This window comes from Neltuma alba, unplaced genomic scaffold, assembly GCF_004799145.2.
Source record: "Neltuma alba isolate B1F8T4 unplaced genomic scaffold, ASM479914v2 tig00001506_pilon, whole genome shotgun sequence".
NCBI lineage: Eukaryota > Viridiplantae > Streptophyta > Magnoliopsida > Fabales > Fabaceae > Neltuma > Neltuma alba.
Window position 1 is genome coordinate 100 of NW_021632486.1, and position 20,388 is coordinate 20,487.

At 34.9% G+C, this 20,388-nt stretch overlaps 1 protein-coding gene across 1 annotated transcript; it reads left to right on the top strand.

Annotated features, from left to right (window-relative positions):
- The first annotated feature begins 2,972 nt into the window (after positions 1–2,972).
- LOC114757864 (tricyclene synthase TPS4, chloroplastic-like) lies at positions 2,973–19,869 on the top strand. The gene is made up of 7 exons (XM_028946936.1): positions 2,973–3,212; positions 17,431–17,704; positions 17,795–18,173; positions 18,292–18,510; positions 18,962–19,100; positions 19,193–19,441; positions 19,570–19,869. Exons 1-7 carry the CDS (start codon positions 2,973–2,975, stop codon positions 19,867–19,869), a joined length of 1,800 nt encoding a protein of 599 aa, XP_028802769.1.
- Positions 19,870–20,388: the final 519 nt, after the last annotated feature.

Here is a 20,388-nt window from a genome sequence, read left to right on the forward strand (position 1 = left end):
TCCCCTACCCTACCCCACCTCTCCCTCCCCTCAAACCAAACAGGCCCTTAGCCATTTGATCCCAGGAAAGAGAAACAACGGCGATTCCCGTCCAACATCATCAATGTCTTCCACCTCCGGATAACGCATCTCTGCATTATGGCAGCTAATTTAAGACGATTGTTTCATAGAAGTTGGGAGCAAGCATGTTATGAGGCAGTACTAATAAAATCACTCACTCGGCTGATATTATTAGACGTAAGTTAGGCTTAGTTACAAACCAATAAATATTAATTAAGTCATTAAATATGTTTTAAATTGATAAAAGTTACGTATTTTACAAGAATGTGATTGGAAGATTATCTCCTCTCTCTTTTTCTTGCAACAAAAAGTGAAAATGAAAAATTATCAATTGATTACTTTGTCAATTTCATATATTTTGAACCATATTTTTTTTTTCTAAAAAGCTTTTTATATTTTGTACTAGAGCCAAACGTATTCCGAGTCATGATTAAATATAAGAGCTAGTTGATTATCTTAAATATAAGACTCAAATCACTTTATCTTTCAAATTTATAATGTGTTTTCAAAAATATCTCTATTAATTATAAAGTATTTCCATCTAAGTATAGTTTCATTCTACATAATTAAACAAGTGTAATTTAGGGAAGTAAACACAAATTTGTTACGTATAACTAACTTAATTAATTTTTTAAATCTTCTCAAATTAGTTATCTAGCTCTTATATAAAAGATTGGATGTAGTACTTTATACCATTAATTAACTATAAAAAATATACCACAGGAAAAACTCCTATATCGGTTCAATTGATTAGTAGCTGGGTCGTTAGTATGCAATCTCTAGTGTTATTATGTGCGTGAAAAAAGGTTTTGCTAAAGGAGTAAAAGCATTTTAATATTCTTCACCCCTCAAATGAAATCAGTAATCGGTTGTGAAGCGGGCATAATAACTGAACGGGGAGCTCATTTTTGGTTCCAAAAAATAGCCGTGTCAATAGTGACGGACAAAAATCAAAAGGGCAAGACAAAGATGGGCCAACATTGAAGACCAACTTCGGCTCTGGGCAAACAAGACGATGGGGAGTTCAATGTCCATGTCTATCTCCAAGCCTTTATTTTCAAGGGCTTAGATTCACAATAAATTTTAGGACTTAAACCGATATTCGAATTCCTGCTAAAAGAAGTGTTTATATTTAGTGTTTAACAGCATCTCAAATAAAAATGTTTCCAATAGAAAAATACTAATGCATGGGGAAAAAAAAATTCTAGGGTTTGACCTCTTGGCTGGTCATCCTCGCCTATCATATTTTCTGAATTTTGCCTCATATCATTCTTTATTCAAGTAAATTCTCCAAATATTTATATTTTATTTCATTACTGACTAAATGTTTTCTAATCATACTTCAAAAATTCGTATTGAATTAATCGGTCTCAGTAGTCATGAATTGTTGAAGGGATCAAGAGACTGTGTTATTAGATCGACTAAGCTTGACAATTAACATGATGTCAGAATTGCTGAAAATAAATATTATTTTTGTCCATTATTAGTTCACAACATTATTACCAACGGGGTTAGGTGTTACAAGAGGAATTAGTCCCTCAAATCATAGTGAACCAATGTTCGAATCTCTATTGTAAGAATCTAACAATGTTTAGAACAAGACTGTTTCTCATAGAAGCGATGCTGAGAAAAAAAAAGTTTACAATCTTGTTCAAATATTTATTGAACTCTTATTAATTATAAACTAAAGATTCATTATATCAAACATTTTAATATTTTTGAAATAATCAAATTAAATTATTTTGAATATTAAATATGAATCGTTATATTTTTAGTAAATACTATAATACAAAGCTGTCCTTGTGGCAATAGTATCGGATGACCGCTTGTGGGCCGGAATACTTCCGCCCTCTCTGGGCCGGAGTTTATTAACAGGCCTAAAGTGACGAATGTCCGTACAAAGCTATGGCGGTGTCTGAAGAGATTGTTACGGAAGTCACTTCAGTTATTAGCGACGTCATGATGATGACGCAATATAGTTGGCAAAAGGGCAAAAAAACAGATGACGTAATATGGCACTAGCGTCCACGTTGGATGGTCGTTAGGACTCAGAAATTTCACACATCCATAGTACTACACGATATATCACGAAGCTTCGCAGGATGATTCCCAATTAGATTAGACTGGGGAGCCGGAATTGACCCTAGGTGGTCATTTATATGCAAATTTATGGCTTACGAGCATGTGAAGAGCGGAACTATATATTTAATAACATGATAATGCTCGACGACACACCTTCCCGCCAGCTTGGTCCTTTTCAGTTTGTGACTTATGGCGTCTCTGCTTAATTAATTAATTCAAATTCGCATGTGAATCGATTAGCCTCGATATCATTAACAAATCTTTACGCTGGCATGGCCTCACCGATTCAGATACGTATGAATCCGAATTATATTATTATAATGAATGAAATTGACATCTGACCTCGTACGTGTCCCAAACCTAAAACCCTTCCCACCCATATTGTTAGCTACTCTGATTGCAAACAATAATTTTTCTAGTAAAAAATGCTTGCAACTTCAACTTGACTCGCGATTATCCTATGACCTATGATATTTTATCCCGCATGTGTACGTGTAAGTTCCTCCGGTGTTCGAGTTTGGGACCATCCAATGAAATAATACGCGCTTTTCATTCTGGGATACAAATGCATATGTACAAACTCAGACCTATGAACCTAATTAATTAAAAGCTCCGTGCATATAAAACGTGACTCATTAACTACTGTTATTTTATTTGAATTAAAAAAAAAAAAAAAGGAATCACGTTACATATGATCAGAATTACAGAGACTGCAAGTTGGGGACCGTGCTATATATATACACAGCACTGCATAGCGAAGGAAGGTAAGCACTCAACATTCGCAATTGAAAGTAACGTTGTTAGTGATAATTAGCAAACTAGCCTGAACTATGGCCCTAGCGAGTGCCTTCTTGCCCGGTTCCTCCCCCATCTCTTTCAGTTTTAGAGAGAACAACAAACCGGGAGGGTCTCTTTCCTTTCACAGAATTGGTCATAGTCACAATAACCTCCGATGCTTGGCCACCCAGCAGACCCTTTCCCTCCCTCCTTCCTCTCTAAGAAACTCAGCCAACTACCAGCCTACCCTCTGGAATTATGACTTCCTCCAGTCCCTGAACAATGGTTATACGGTAATTTACTTCATTTCTTGCTCAATTAATCCACATCATAAAGGGAATGTTATTCACCGTCTCCTATTATTATGACATACAATTAACAATACTTAGTTTCTTGTTATAGGATGAGAAGTACGAAACCAGAGAAAGGAATCTGCTCGAGGATGTGAGGAGAATGATCTTGAATCAAAATACTGAGCCGCTGGCAAAACTTGAGCTCATTGACGACGTCCAACGCCTAGGCCTTGGCTACCGCTTTCAGAGTGAGGTCAAACACGCTCTTGATTGTTACGTCTCTTGGAAACAAAAACGCTCTCAAACAAAACAGTGCACAAGCCTACATGAAGCTGCTCTAAGCTTCAGACTCCTCAGAGATCATGGCTATCACATCTCACCAGGTACCTTTCCACTTATTATGGACGTTAATTACCATATATGCATACGGCTCTCTTTATGGGGTTTTTTAATTACTCCTCTCAGATAAACTAAATTTAACGATGTGATTGGGACGTAAATAACGCAGATATATTTGAGAGTTTCAAGGACCAAAACGGTAATTTTAAGGCATGCCTCAGCAGAGATGTGAAAGGGATGTTGAGTCTGTACGAGGCAACATTTCTGGGATACCAGGGAGAGGACATTCTGGAGGAAGCCAAGGCCTTCACCACCATCCATCTTAGAGACATAAAGCAACATGTAAGCAACGATCATCTGTTGGAACAAGCAATCAGTCACGCGCTGGATCTTCCAGTGCATCGCAGGACACGAAGGTTAGAGGCGAGATGGTACATAGAAGCCTATGGTGAGAGAAAAGACGCAGACGCGGTCCTTCTCGAAGCTGCTGTACTGGATTTTAACATAGTACAGTCAACACTCCAGAGAGATCTCCAAGAAATGTCAAGGTTAGTCAGTTTATTATATTTGATCCCCTATATACATACATTTATGATACATCAAATAGTAGGAAATCAAAAGACAAAGTTGGCTTCAAATTAATATTGATATAATGAATTATAGGTGGTGGAAGGCGATGGGATTGGCCTCAAAGTTGAGTTTCAGCAGGGACAGGCTAATGGAGTGCTTCTTTTGGGCCGTGGGAATGGCGTCCGAACCTCAACAGAGTGAGCTTCGAAAAGCACTAACCAAAGTCACTTGTTTCATTACCACAATCGACGACGTATATGATGTTTATGGCACTTTGAATGAACTTGAGCTTTTTACCACCGCTGTTGAAAGGTTTGTTTTCTTCTACATTCGAATTGATTTATTTCACAGATATTATTACGCACGAACGAATATTATATGGTGAATTCTTTTTTGGATGTTTCAGGTGGGATATCAATGCCATACAAGATCTGCCAGAGTACATGAAAGTGTGTTTCCTAGCTCTGTACAACACTGTCAACAAAATGGCTTATGAGGCACTGAGAGAGCAAGGACGCAATATCCTGCCCTACCTCACCAAAGCTGTGAGTGCTCAAAAAAATCGACTCTTCACTTATACATTGCAAACATATGCTAAATACTATTTGGGTTTGACACTAATTATCTGTTTTCTTAATTATGAAAGTGGGCAGACATGTTGAAAGCATTCCTGCAAGAAGCCAGGTGGTCCCATGACAAACATCTGCCCTCATTTGATGCCTACTTCAGCAACGCATGGGTGTCAGTTTCAGGAGTATTAATCCTCATTCATGCCTATTTCTTTCTTGATCATGACTTCTCAGAAGAGTCACTTCAATCGTTGGAACCCCACCATCACCTTTGGCATTGCCCTTCCGTTATTTTTCGGCTGTGCAACGATTTGGGCACATCAAAGGTAGCCTGTCCTTTCTCTATCTCTCTCCGAAAGCTCTGGTTATCGAGAACCTTGTTTTAATTACTGTCTTCATTCTCAACGTTTTTGCAGGCGGAGTTAGAGAGAGGTGAAGCAGCAAGTTCGATAGTATGTCACATGCATCAAAGTGGGGCCACTGAGGAGAATAGCAACAAATACGTGCGCGGTTTGGTGGATGAGACTTGGAAGGAGATGAACAAAGGAAGAGAAATGGAGTCCACATTTTCAAAAGCTTTTGTGGAAACTGCGATGAACCTTGCCAGAACTTCCCATTGCACCTACCAGTATGGTGATGGCCATGGAGCCCCAGATTCCACATCCAAAAGCCGGATTCGATCATTAATTGTCGAACCCATTCAGCTTTCTAGGAATTAATAATAATTAATATACACGTGATTATCTTTTCGTTTTTTGTTGATATTATATATATTTTTTGCTAACCGTTGATATTGTATAATTGACCGATAATTATCAGATCATTTATCTGTTTGGGGAAAAATTTCAGATGCGGCGCTGGGTTTTGTAATTGTATGTTGTTGAAGAGAAATCATATCTTGTTACAGAATTTTAAACTCTTATTTTTTGACCAAGTCTCACATACCAATCGAAAGAATCGTGTGACGTATTTTGATCGAAATCATCAATCGTGCTTAATTTCTAGGTCACTTCTTACGTATTTTGACCGAAATCATTAATCCTGCTTAATTTCTAGGTCACTTCTTTTTTTTAACCATGAATTATTAGATCAGATATTATATTCTTCTATTTAGGAAGTGTTTGGGTTAAACACCATATTGAGAGTCTATCGTCTTTTCCATGGTTATGCTTCTTCTTCGATCCAATTCTATCTGGTATATATATACTCTGATCTTCCTGCATTGTATTAGTTGCGCTTCCTTTGGCTTGTGTTATAGAAAACTTCAATAGATCCAACAGGTAAAGGAGCTGTGAATGTTAAAGGAATCTTAAGACAATTAAATGCCGAAAATGTCAACATATCCGCCTGCTTCCCCTTCTCATGCATCTCAATTATATTTATTCTCCTCAAGTTCAGTCACAACCAGGGAGATGAAATTTTGCCCGGAGTACTAGAGTTATTTCGGAAAACAGAAAATTCTTAAATTTACGAGTAACAAAGGAAACTGAAATATTCAATCAAATAGCATATGACAAAATTGAATACAACTTCCAATCCTTAATATTACATCTAGTTTATAGTACAATAGAATTGAAATTCAACTAACTCTATTAATTAATGTCCTCCATTTAAATAATAGAGGTACTATTGGAAGCAATTAATAATATAATAACTTGAAATTTCGAACCGGACATATATTTAAGAACAAAATACAAATTCAGACTAGGACTAAGGTAGGGATGAAGGAACCACATGTGTCCCAAATAAGGGTTTATATATGTGGGATTCAGTACTAGTTGTTTGAGAATGATTGGAAGAGCAATGCGCGTACATAATCATCCACGCTATACGCGCTTTTGTCATCTCCATGCTCATAAATGACCTGCGCAGTTCTTGCCACGTTAAGCGAAGCCTTCATAGTTGACCATGGCAAAGACTTTGATGCCATTGCTATGCTATTTAGTTCCCACCACAGCTTCCCTATTCGCTCTCTCACGTATTTTCTCGCTTTGCCTTCACCTAAATGATCATTATCTCTCATGTAACATTGAATACTGCATGCGTTGTCTCCTCTTTCTTGTTCCTCCTAGTTATCACAGCGAAACTTCATCATTCGTTTATTATTACAAATCAATGGAGATCCTATAGGGGAAAATGAAAAAAAAAAAAGGGTACTTAAAGAAAGCCACACGTACAGTTGAAGTTCCCAAGTCATCCCAAAGGCGAAGAATTTGGCCAGACACAGTGAAGAGTCTTGGATATGGATTCATCATGGAAATATTTTGCTTTGATAGATCATCTCCTATTAGGAAAAAAGCGTGAACCAGTGCCATGTAGGATCCTGCAGAAGTCACACCGTTCTCTAAATATTCTTCAAAACTTGGTACGTGTCCTCTGTTGAACCACTTGGCTTCCTCAAAGAATGCTTCAAATATGTCTATCCACTGCACCCAAGTCATTAATAATGAATTGCTTAATTCCATCCTGGTAAGTATTTTTTTTCCCTAATATTTGTCATCATTTCTGATTATTTTCTTAAATACTCTTACAGTTCTTTTCAGGTGTGCAACGACGGTCAGGCCATGGTCTTTCTGAATTCTGTAGGCTATTTCGTTGGTTGTGTTGTACAATGCCATATAGCATATCTTCATATATTCGGGCAGCCCCTCCATTGCGTCCAGATCCCACCTGTAAACAAGTATATATATTAACAACATGATCACTTCAGGATCACATGTATGTGTTGAATTTTTTAAGTGATCACACAAAATTTATTTGACAAGCAGATCAGATCAACCTTCTGATGGCTTCAGTGAAAAGAACAAGTTCATCCAAGGAACCAAACGAGTCAAAGATATCATCCATAACCAGTAGTATGCAGATGGTTTTGGTGAGTTCAATTCGGCAATCAGAATAGCATGGCTCTGGAAATATCCCCACCGTCCACAGGAAGCACTCTGAGGGTCTGTCTCTCGCAAAACCAAGTTTATCAACAAGCCCCAGTTCTTTCCACCACCTAAGAATGTCAAGCAGAAACTTCAGTTGTCCGTATATGCAGCATTCAAAATGATCAAAAACGTTTTAAAGGCTGAGATCTTTCTCACCTGCATATCTCTGTTAACTCTTTTTGGTGCAGAGATTGAACCATGTCAAAGTCCAACTTGGCCAAAGTCAAGAGAGGTGGCGTGTGGTCGCTACATTGTTCATATTCATGGATGTAGTCTCTGGCTTCCAGCCTCGCCATTCTGAGGTGCCTCGGAAGCCTCAAGGCTCTCGCAACATGGCGTCCTTCTTCAGGGCTTAGGTGTGGCAAGGATCGACCAAGATGGAGCTTTGTAAAGTCCATGGCTTCCGTTAATATATCCTCACCCTCTGCTCCTAAGTATGAAGCCTCGTACAAGCTTAACAAACCCCACGTGTCCCTGGTCACTGATTCCTTGAATCTCCCCCTTTCATCCATAAATTTCTTGAAAACATCTACGACGTCAACAAGCAATTAATCAGTTCAAAGTTGCACAGAATAATGTATCACTTGCATAACTAAGTTTCACATATGCTTGAATGTTTGCAGCTTCATGCAAGAAACTATATATTTTTACTTTCGGAGAAAACAATTGTCATTATCAAGCCTATTTTTAATGGTTGTTCTGTATCCAGATTTATTATTTATTTTTGGTAAAAAAGCAACAAAAATTATGAGCTGAACCTGTTGATGATGAAGTGGCGAAGATGGCATTATGCCTGAGGAGACGAAAGCGAAGAGCAGTGGCAAAGAGATCGTCACCAGCGTCCCAACCACACAAACCTCTCAGTATTGTATCCAACTCTTGCTCGAAATGGTGCGAAATTCCCAGATGTTGTATTGTGTCTATCATCTTCAAGGTTGCCCTTGGATCTGTCGTGTTTCGCAGGGCCTCTCGGACTCTTCTTTTCAGCCCTTCCAAGACTTGTGTGGAGTCATCAGTTGGAGCAGCTACCCAGTACTACCAAACACCGGCATAAAGAGGGGGGAAAAATCGATATGATGATTCATGGAAGACAAATAATGGAAAAAAGCACAAATAATGATGATGGATTTCAAGCTGTATACCTCGTCATGAAGAGAAACCGATGTAGTTACGGATCTAGGATGTATTTGTGTTGATTCCTGATTGTGGAAAGATAAGCTGGGTGATTGATACGTGGATGGCCATGAACTAACTCTTAGCGATGGGATTATATGTGACGAAAGAAGTCTGCGATACTTAGCTGAAGACGCAGCTATTGTCGTGGTGGTTAACCTTGTTGTAGACATGGCTGTCGTAGGCGTGGGTATAATGATGAGTTCTGGAAGTAAGATTAGCAAAGCTTGCTTATGGCACAGAAGCCAGATGCAAGATTGCATTCGTTTATATAGAATGTCTAGCTAATATAATGTCTTGGGGGAAATATATTTGTTTACTTTTCTTATAAATTATTGAAAGACTCATTCTCTCCAAGAAAATCTTTAAGTCTATGCCTTATGCATGTGAATGCACAACTTATTTAATGGTGTTCTAAAGCCGCCTATTTCTATATATATATATATATATATATATATATATATATATTCCAAATGTTAAAAAAATATGTCGGGCATTCGATTGCATATATATATATATATATATATATATATATATATATTCCAAATATTAAAAAAATATGTCCGGCATTCAAGTGCTTACAGTTTTGAATAAATTATTTATGGCAAAGTGATAAAGCTGCATATAATGAAGTACTTGTACATAAATAGAATATTGACAAAAACATAATCACAAGACGTAAATTAAAAAATTAATCACACTAGAAGAATCTTATTATAAATTTTTAGAGCATAAGAATCAAAACTATAAATCAAGTAAAATTACAGGGATAAGAAACCAAACAAGCCCATAATGTCTCCAGAGCCTTAAATTAATATTCCATTTTTTAAATAAAAACAATATTATTAAAATTGTTTAAAATCATATTGCTAGTTGGACTGACACATCATTTACTTTTAACCCTTATTTAGTTCGATAGGCCTTGAGAATAAGCTGAATGGATCTATTTGGTCTTGAAATATTTTTCCTATCTGCCGGATTTTTTTTTTTCCCGCCTGGATAACATTAAAATAGTTTAAGAAATCACTTTCTTTCTTTATTTCACAAAATTTTAAATGATTTTTAAACTAGTATTTGCATAATAAGGATGACTTATTCTACATGTAAACATTGATTTTTTTAATTCTTCTTGAAATATTTGAATATAAAATACACATGCACGTGCATGTTTTATATATTTTTTTAATATATTTGAAATCTAATTCAATCATCATCATTAAATAATTGGATGACAAATACTATGTCCGGTCCTTAATATAAGAGCTAGTTTGACTTTTATTTTGGTTCTAAATATAAAATATCAATCCTCTTTATCGATCATATTTATCTATTTTTTACCAAGATAATCCTTATAGTAATGATAGTTCTAGTTAATACACTTAATTAACAAAAATATTTTAAAAAATAACACAAATTCATTACAAATAATTGATTAAACTAACTCCTTTAATCTACTCAAATTAGTCAACTAAGTTTTATATTAAGGAGGTAGTATAAATTACATGTCAGTCTCATATATTGTACCAGATGTAAGAAATTGAAATTGAGTAGTACTCCGTTATTTACATTTATAAAACGTGAAATTTGCTAAATTTTTAGATTGAATATATTGATATTAATGATTTATTTATTATAAGTATTATTCTTAACATTAATGGTTGGCGAGTCAAATTATCAATGGCAGGTTGAACTTTGAAAATGATGACAGAACAGACGGACCAATAAAGGAATTGACTTCTTTGAATAATGAGACGGCCTTTATAGGTTGGCTATCTGGACCAGTCTGACTTCCAACGATCCGTTTTATTTTTTCATGGGCTAACTGATCCATCATCATTCTGCGTCATGCTGATACCTTAAATAATGCTCCAACTCCAAACATTATTTCTTTTCATTTTTTTGCCTCTTTCTCTGCCTTCCTTTTAAGGTCTTGCATGCATGTAAACTTTTTTTTAAATACATATTATTGTTCGTTAGATAAAAAAAAATAAAATGCTTTTCACCCAAAAAAAAATTCGTGTGGCTAAATTTTTTTCATTTCTATATTTCGTCCTCCTTTCAATCTTCGAAAATTTCCGGAAAAGATAATTGAATTTAGCTTTGTTCGAATATGAATAGATTTTAGATGTTTAGCATTTTCTTTTTTAAGAAAGATTTGACTTTGACCATTTCCCCACTTGTTGGATAGAAGTCAATTGGCAAACTTTTTGGAAACAAGCCGCCTACATATATTACATGAGATAATACGACCCCCATCATAGTTGAAACATTTAGGAAAAAGAAAAAAAAAATACGAGTCTCCATAATTTCATCTCATTTTTTCAAGTCTTTATATTTTTTCTTTTTATTAAGTCCTTATAATTTTATCAATTGTAGCTATTGTATTAGTCTATATATTAATAAATTGTTAATTTGTAAGAGAAATAGTTGATTATGTATGGCTTACATCGATTATACACCTAAACTATTTTTACTTGGGTCTAAATTAAATCAAAATCTTACATGTTATATATGAATGCAAGAAGCCAATTATGAGCGTAACAATTTTTATTTTTATATTGATAGTAAATGAATATTATTTAATCAGTATTAGTATTATAAGTACAGAGGCCAACTAATTAATTTTCCTAAATGTTTAGGATAACATTGCGCAAAGTCTAGAATAGCAGCCATAGAATAATGTTGTCGAAAACAAAGCACAAAACAACGCTATATTTTATTTATTTATTTATTTGAGTCGGCAAAGATAAATTAGCTTTATTTATTTATTAGAAAACGCATTATTTTATTGACTCACTCACGTACTCGCCCATGAAACAAGCTGTACTTCTGGCTATCGTTTGGTTTTCCCCCTTAAACAATTGTTCAAGTGTGATGTGTACAATCTTAAATGGTGAGCTCAATATCAAAAGACTAACTTATTAGAAGGGAGGCTTTACATTGCAGTACTTCATTCAGAACCCTCTCTGAAAGTAATCTTTTTTTATTGATCAACTCTTAACAAACTAAGCAACAACCCTAACTCAGAATCCTAAAGTAACTCCCACTACTTGAATTAAATGCTGCGATGACACGAGACAAAAGGAAAAATGCAATATTTGAAAGTAGCAGGAATGAGGAAGTCGTAGGGGAAGTTCACTGGAATATACTACCTCAAGTTTTTAATATAGAACTTATTACCTTCAATCCTTAATATAAGAACTAGTTGACTAATTTAAATAGATTAAAAAAACTAGTTCAGTTAGTTATTTGTAATAAATAGCTCTTGTATTTCTTAAAATATCCTTGCTAATCAAGTGTATTGGTTAGAACCACTATTATTATAAGGATGACATTGAGAAAGAATGGATAAATATGAGAGACAAAGTAGATTGAGGTCTTATATTTATTACTAAAATAAAAGTCAAACGAGCTATTATATTAAGGATCAGAGGTAGTAATTATTACAATTTATAATATAAACTAAACCTTATATTAAAATGGGATCGTAGTATTTGTTGCGCTCCCACAAGATAGGTGTGCCAGGAAGGGAGGGATGGAAGCATTAAGGCTTCATGCATGCATCTGACGGTTTTTTGAAGTGGGAAAATTAGGCAGAAGAAATAGAACAGCTGAGTGACACTGAAATTGATGACAGCGAAGTATGAAGCACATGATGCAACTGTTTGGTTTGTATAATTTTGAAATATAACAGGACAAATTTATGTAATTTTGACAAAATTGAAGGGAGTTCGATGTATTTTTATTGTTCCCGACTTGTGTAATTTGGAGAGGTACAGAGGAGATAAGAAGTTGACGGAAGGAAGAGGGTTGAGTAATATTGATGTTGGCCGCGGGTGAGTAACAGCCACACAAGTCCCTTTATAGTTAGTTGTCCGTTGCGACGCTGGCGCTGTCATATAGGGCCCAAAGACCATTCATAACTAGTCAGCGTTTACTTTTGTTCATGAAAAATATATATTATCTTTTAAATTTTACTTAATATTAATAGGTCTCAAAAAATTTAGTACTTATAACTTTTTTTTTGGACTAGTAAATAAAATAACTTGATTTATAAATATGAAAATTCAACTTGCAAACATTAACTCATAAATTTTGATTTGAAAATGATGCAATACAAATTTTATGCACACAAAATAAGAGACTTTCATCAAAATCCCACGTATAGTAAATGAAAAGAAAAATCCAGTCCCAAACTAAAAGCATGGCTCGCTGCTGGGGCACTTTTCTGCCCATGAAAACCACGGGTTATCCACAGCAGTGTATTTAGTCATTGTATCAAATATAAACGCTAAGAATAATAGAAATTGGATCTATTGAAAGAAACTAGTTTATTACAACGTAAACAATTAAGGTTTGAATATCATTGAGAAAGATGCTCAATAATATCTTGAATATGATTGTCTTTAATAGGATGATATCTATGCATAACCAAGAAAAAAAAAAAGAGCATTAGAAGCATGACTGATGAATGTGAGTATCCCAATATTGCGCCAAGCTTTGGCTCTATTATGAACAGGAAAAACTAGCACTACCTTTGGTTTTTAATATGAGACTAATTTGACTAATTTGAGGAGATTAAAGAAATTACTAAATTTATTTAAAATATTTATACTTATCATTTTTTTAAAACTGATTTGACTCACTAGACTGAAAAGATTATATATAAATTGATATATAAACCAATGATACGTATAAATATTTTAGATAAATCATGTAACATATTACCTCCAGTGCTTAATATAAGAGGTCGGTTAACTTTTATTTTGATAATAAATATAAGACCCTAATTTATTTTATCTCTCATATTTATCTATTTTTCTTTAAGATAGTCCTTGTAATAATAGTAGCTTTAACCAATACATTTAATTAACAATGATATTTTAGGAAAGACAACATCTATTTATTACAAATAACTGATTTAGATAATTTTTTAATCTACTCAAATTAGTCAACTAGCTCTTATATTAAATAACAGTGTCATAATTAAATAATTTTTTAATTTTTTAAATGTTTTAAAATTTGTTACCTAAATTTTATATTGAAATCGGATGAAGAGGCAGGGGTTTGGAACAGGGAAGAATAGAAGAAATAATTGTGAACACTGGTGGAAGCATGGGATCCCACAAATGACGACAACATGCGTGCCGCCAACCCGATATAAAAATTAGTTAAGTCAATTATTTGTAGTAGTTATTGTCTTTCCTAAAATATTCCTATTAATCATGTGTATTACAATGAAAACTTTTTAACATGTGTAATTATCATGAAGACTACTTTAAAAAAATAAATAAATATGGAAGAAAAAATAGATCGATTGTAATCTTATATCTAAAATTAAATTAAATCTCCAACTAATTTTTATTTTTAGCTCAGAAAGTAATACTTGTTAATTACAAGGAAGGGTCGTGCATGCATCTGACAGTTTTTCAAGTATGAAAATTAAGTAGAAGCAATAGAGCAGATGGGTGACGTAGAAGTTGAATAATTGATGACAGTGATGAAAGCACGTGATATATATGCAATTGTAATTGGTTTGTGTAATTTGAAAAAGAGGATAAGTGTTTATGCAATTTTGGTGATGAAATTGAAGGGAGATCATCGTTTGTATAATTTTGGGAGGTAGACAGGGGAAATTAAAGGAAGTGGGTTGAGTGAGAGTGGCACTGACGTCTCTTTGCAATGGTTTTAATTAGGGAACAAAAAATTAGACTGAACATTATACCAAATAAGATGGTGGTTTAAAGATTTGTGGGTTAAATCGGGATCAAACAGGAATCAAACCAATCACATTAAAATAATAGAATGTAATTGAAAATAACATAATATAACAACATTAATAATTACTAATAATAAAATATAAGAAAATACAACAATAATTTAATTGTAACAATAGCAAAATATAATAAAATTGAGAATTTTGATCTTTATGATTTTTTAATAACTAAAATTAATAATCATTAATACCAAAATTATCATTAAAATTCATTCAAATATATAATAACTGAAATATTAGGAGTTGAATGAGAAAAAATAGGATCAATAACAAAATAATCACCTAAACTAGTTCATTATAGGTTTACACCGATTTACACCAGTTTGGCCGGATTGATGCCAGTTCATTTTCTGCTCAGTTCATTACTTAAATCAAATCGAACCACTAGCCGGTTCATCAATTTTCTTGTTAAACTGACTGGTTTGGTCAAGTTTTTTTTTTCCCTACTGGTTCTATCATGTAAGAATTTGCTAAAGCCCTCTCTAGTGGGTTTAATCCCTCTACTGAGTCATATATTTAGAATTATAAAAAGTAATTTGAATTCCACAGTCCACCACTTTCTTTTCTTATTTAAAATCTGCGCACCTTCGCCATTAATCATAGTATTCAGCCTGGGGACGGGGGACTGGCAAATGTAGGGCCCAAGGCAATAAATGAAATTTGAAAATTTTATTCAGAATTTATCTTTTAATGTGAGAATTACAAGTGCTAGGGATTTTTTCATCCCAGGCAATAAATGAAAGAGGAAAAATCCAATCCCAAATGAAAAGCATGAGCCAGTACCGGGGCACGTACTTTTTGCCCCATGAAAACCGCGGGTCACGTGTAGTCATTTTACTCCGACACCTCATTTTCCACACTCACATATGAAACTAAAATATCTGTCATCCAAGTCCCCAGCACTGCCCTTTCCTCTTCCTTCTCTTCCTCCCCTACCAACAAAAACTACTCTTCCTATAAGAATCAATCCCTTAAAGTTCTTTGCGATTATCCTACATAGTTTTCTTATTAAAGTTCTCTTATTTTCTTTAAACTTGTATATGGGCATAACCATGCATTTAGATTCACTCCTGCATATTTTTCTTCTCCTATTATATTCAGCTCCTCTACATTAATATCCTACTGGAGTTAGTGTGGCGATGTAACCTGTTAAATATCCTCAAAAGTATGGACCAACAAAACAATTTCCTAAAAAGAAAGATCAATCGCATAATTAAATAGGAAAGGCCATTTTAAGATTTTCTTAAGGTGGCAAATTGAAAAAACAAAATTGCAATTTTTCCCAGTATGTGTGTGTGAGTGAATTAAAGGCTAGTTGTCAGAAATATGGAAGACCGATTGCAGAAACAGGAAACCATTTGGAAAATTTGCAATAGGTCTTTGCTTATTTTACGAGTGTTTTGGTTCATTTTACAGCCTCTCTCTTGCACAGGTTCTTATTCTTAATTAGGACCTGTGTTTCTAAAAAATTATAGGTCTTGGTTATGTTGCAAATGTTCTTGCTCATACCATAACCTTTCTTGAATTTCTATAATATTCAAAAATTAGATTTTTAAATTTCGAATTGTAGTTTTTCAACATTTTTAACAAATTAAATGCTGTATAAGTTAAATTCGAAATCATAATTTCCATTTAATTCATTACTATATTTTCCAAAATTTCATGTCAAATTTTAATGCACGAAAATTCACTAAATTAGATTAATCTTTTTTATTTATGGCATGTTTCTTCGTCGTATTTATCAGAAAATGGATTAATGAGGATGACAAAAAATAATAATTAAATGCTTCAAAATTCAGAGCGAATTAAAGATATGCCTAGCAGAGTCCCCCCTTCTTCAATTCGTTGTTTAAAGCTCTATATTTACTACGTAGAAAAATATATTTAGTTATCAATTCAATTATGATTCATATAGCTAGTGACCAAAATCAAACATATTAATGCATTATAATAAACCCAGAAAAAAAAACTAAAGAAAAATCATAGATGAAATGAAATAAAGAGAAACTTCCATCTATATTATATTAATTCTGTTTAATTTGTTGGCGAAAACATATTCCGTGTAATTTGTACGACTATGGACTATGTAAAGGATAACCACTTGATGATACTCTACACATGCTGATTAGTACTTTTATGTTTAATATAAAATTCAGTTAATTAATTTGAGAAAATTCAGAAAGTTAATAAATTATTTTTAAGTATTTATATTTATTTTTTAAACTAATTTTCTTTACTTATAAATGTAATATATGCTATAATTAAGTAATTTGCTAATTTTTTTTTAGTTTCATCAAATCAGTCAACAATGTCTTATATTAGGAACTGAACCTCCGATCCTAAAACGTAAGACTCATTTTATAGTATAAATTAAATTTTTTAACATTTTAAAAAGTGGACCAGTATTATTTTTCTCGCACGTGGATAATCTTGAATGAATTTATAGTGCCCTCCAGAGACCAGAGCGCTATATATAATGAGACCCGGCGCAAGCAATTCACATTCGCAAACTAAACTACCAACGAGTATGGCCCTAGCCAGTACCTTGTTGCCCAATTCCTCCATCTCACTTAGTTTTAAAAAGCACAAAAAACCAGGAGGCCCTCTTTCCTTCCACAGGATTGGTTACTATCACACTAACCTCCGATGCTTGGCCACCCAACAGGCGCTTCCCCTTCACCCCTCCTCTCTCAGAAACTCCGCCAATTACCAGCCTACCCTCTGGACTTATGACTTCCTCCAATCCTTGAACAATGGTTATACGGTAATTCTACTTCCTTAATTTCCTGGTCAATTAATTCACGATATACATGGGAGAACGTTATGACATACAATTAACAATACTTAGCTTGTTGTTATAGGATGAGAAGTACGAGGCCAGAGAAAGGAAGCTGCTGGAGGATGTGGGGAGGATGATCGTGAATCCCAATACTGAGCCATTGCCAAAACTTGAGCTCATTGACGATGTCCAGCGCTTAGGCCTCGGCTACCGCTTTCACAATGAGATCAAACACGCTCTTGATTGTTATGTCTCCTGGGAACAAAGCCGTCCTCAAACAAAACAGCACACAAGCCTTCATGCAGCTGCCTTAAGCTTCAGACTCCTCAGAGACCATGGCTATGACGTCTCACCAGGTCCTATGCATACGGCTATCTCCTTTTTTCATAATTACCTCTCTCGCAAACACCGAATTAAATGATGTGGTTGGGACATAAATAACGCAGATATATTTGAGAGTTTCAAGGACCAAAACTGTAATTTCAAGGCATGCCTCAGCAGAGATGTGCAAGGGATGTTGAGTCTGTACGAGGCAACATTTCTGGGATACCAAGGAGAGGACATTCTGGAGGAGGCCAAGGCCTTCACCACCATCCATCTCAGGGACATGAGGCAACAGATAAGCAACGATCATCTGTTGCAACAAGCAATCAGCCACGCGCTGGACCTTCCATTACATCGCAGAACACGAAGGTTAGAGGCGAGATGGTACATAGAAGCATATGGTAAGAGGAAAAACGCAGACACGGTCCTTCTCGAAGCTGCTGTACTGGATTTTAACATAGCACAGTCAACACTTCAAAGGGATCTCCAAGAAATGTCAAGGTTTGTCAATTTATTACTAGTAAATTTGCTTCCCTATATGCATACGTATAGCAGCAACCAAGTAGTAGGAAGTCAAAAAGAGAAAATTGGCTTCAAATATTGATATAACTAATTATAGGTGGTGGAAGGCGATGGGACTGGCATCAAAGTTGAGCTTCAGCAGGGACAGGCTAATGGAGTGCTTCTTCTGGGCCGTGGGAATGGCCTCCGAACCTCAACACAGTGAGCTCCGAAAAGCACTAACCAAAGTCGCTTGCTTCGTCACCACAATCGACGACGTCTATGATGTTTATGGCACTCTGGACGAACTCGAGCTGTTTACCGCCGCTGTTGAAAGGTTTGCTTTCTCCTACATTCGAATTAATTTATTTGACAAATATTATTTCTATTGAAAGCCAGCCACACATACTCCCTCCGTTCCTTATTATAAGAGACAAATAATCAAATTATGTTGATAAAAAAAACAGTTAAAATTAGTTGAGGACAATTAATATATAAAAAGTATAATGTTTTTTCCAACAATGTCCCCATTAATAAGGAGAGAGAGTATGAGAGAGAACAATTAAATTATTAAAAGAAAGAGAAATAGGAGGGAGAGAGAATATGAATTGGAGAAAAATAAATAGTGGTAAAATAGAAAATTAATACAAAAAGAATAGAGACAACTTTTAAGTGTCTCTTATATATGGGAACATGCCATAAATATCAAATATCTCTTATAATAAGGAACAGAGGGAGTAATACGTAGGAATATTATGTGGTGAATGCTTTTTTTCTTTTAATTTCAGGTGGGATATCAATGCGATGCAAGATCTGCCTGGGTACATGAAAGTGTGTTTCCTGGCTCTCTACAACACTGTCAATGAAATGGCTTATGAGGCACTGAAAGAGCAAGGCCACAATATCCTACCCTACCTCACCAAAGCAGTGAGTGCCCACGAAAACGACTTCCCTATAGAACATACCACATGTTAAATACTATTTCATGGGGAAACTAACTCTTACCTTAATAATTATAGTGGGCGGACATGTTGAAATCATGGCTTCAAGAAGCCAGGTGGTCTCATGACAAACACATACCCTCATTCGACAGCTACTTTAGGAACGCGTGGGTATCAGTTTCAGGAGTATTAATCCTCTTCCATGCTTATTTCTTTCTCAATCACAGTTTCTCAAAGGAGTCACTTCAATCCTTGGACCCTCACCATCCCCTCTTGCGTTGTCCTTCCGTTATTTTCCGTCTCTGCAACGATTTGGGCACATCGAAGGTGGCCTCTTCTTTATCAATCACTCAAATCTTATGTTGTCATTTGGTTCTACGTACTCTCTCTTCGCACGCTCTGACGAGGACCTCATTTTAATTACTGTCTTCATTCATTGTTAATGTTTTCTTCAGGCGGAATTAGAGAGAGGTGAATCAACAAGTTCGATATTATGTCACATGCACCAGAGTGGGGCTACTGAGGAGAATAGCCAAAAATACGTGCGCAGATTGGTGGATGAGACGTGGAAGGAGATGAACAAAGGAAGAGGAATAGAGACCACATTTTCAAAAGCTTTTGTAGAAACTGCAATGAGCCTTGCAAGAATTTCCCATTGCACCTACCAGTATGGTGATGGCCATGGAGATCCAGATGCTACTTCCAGGAACCGGATTCGATCATTAATTGTGGAGCCCATTCAGCTAAGAGGCTGATAAATGCCTCGGCATTAATAGACTTGCAATTACTTAGTCATCTTTATGTTTGGGGAATTACATTGGCCGTATATGTTTTTGTTCACGGGCAACGGATGTAAAATTTGAAGGAAAAAAACAAACTACTCCTCCGGCCCTAATTATAAGACCCAATTGACTTATTTGAGGAGATTAAGGAAGTAAGTTAAGTTGGTTATTTATAATAAATAAGTGTTGTCATTCCTAAAATATCCTTACTAATTAAGTATATTGGCTAAAACTATCATTATTAGAAGGATTATCTTGGGAAAAAATGCATAAATATAAGAGACAAAATGGATTGGGTCTTATAATTAGGACCAAATAAAAAGTCAAATTGGGTCTTATAATAAGGACCGGAGGAGTATTATATAGGTAACAAAATCACTTTCTTTTTTAAAAAAGAGCTTTTCATATTTACAACAAGAGTTTTCCTTTTCCTATTTCTTCCTTTGTAAGTCGGATAGAAAATACTCAACTGACAATACAAAACACAGAAAA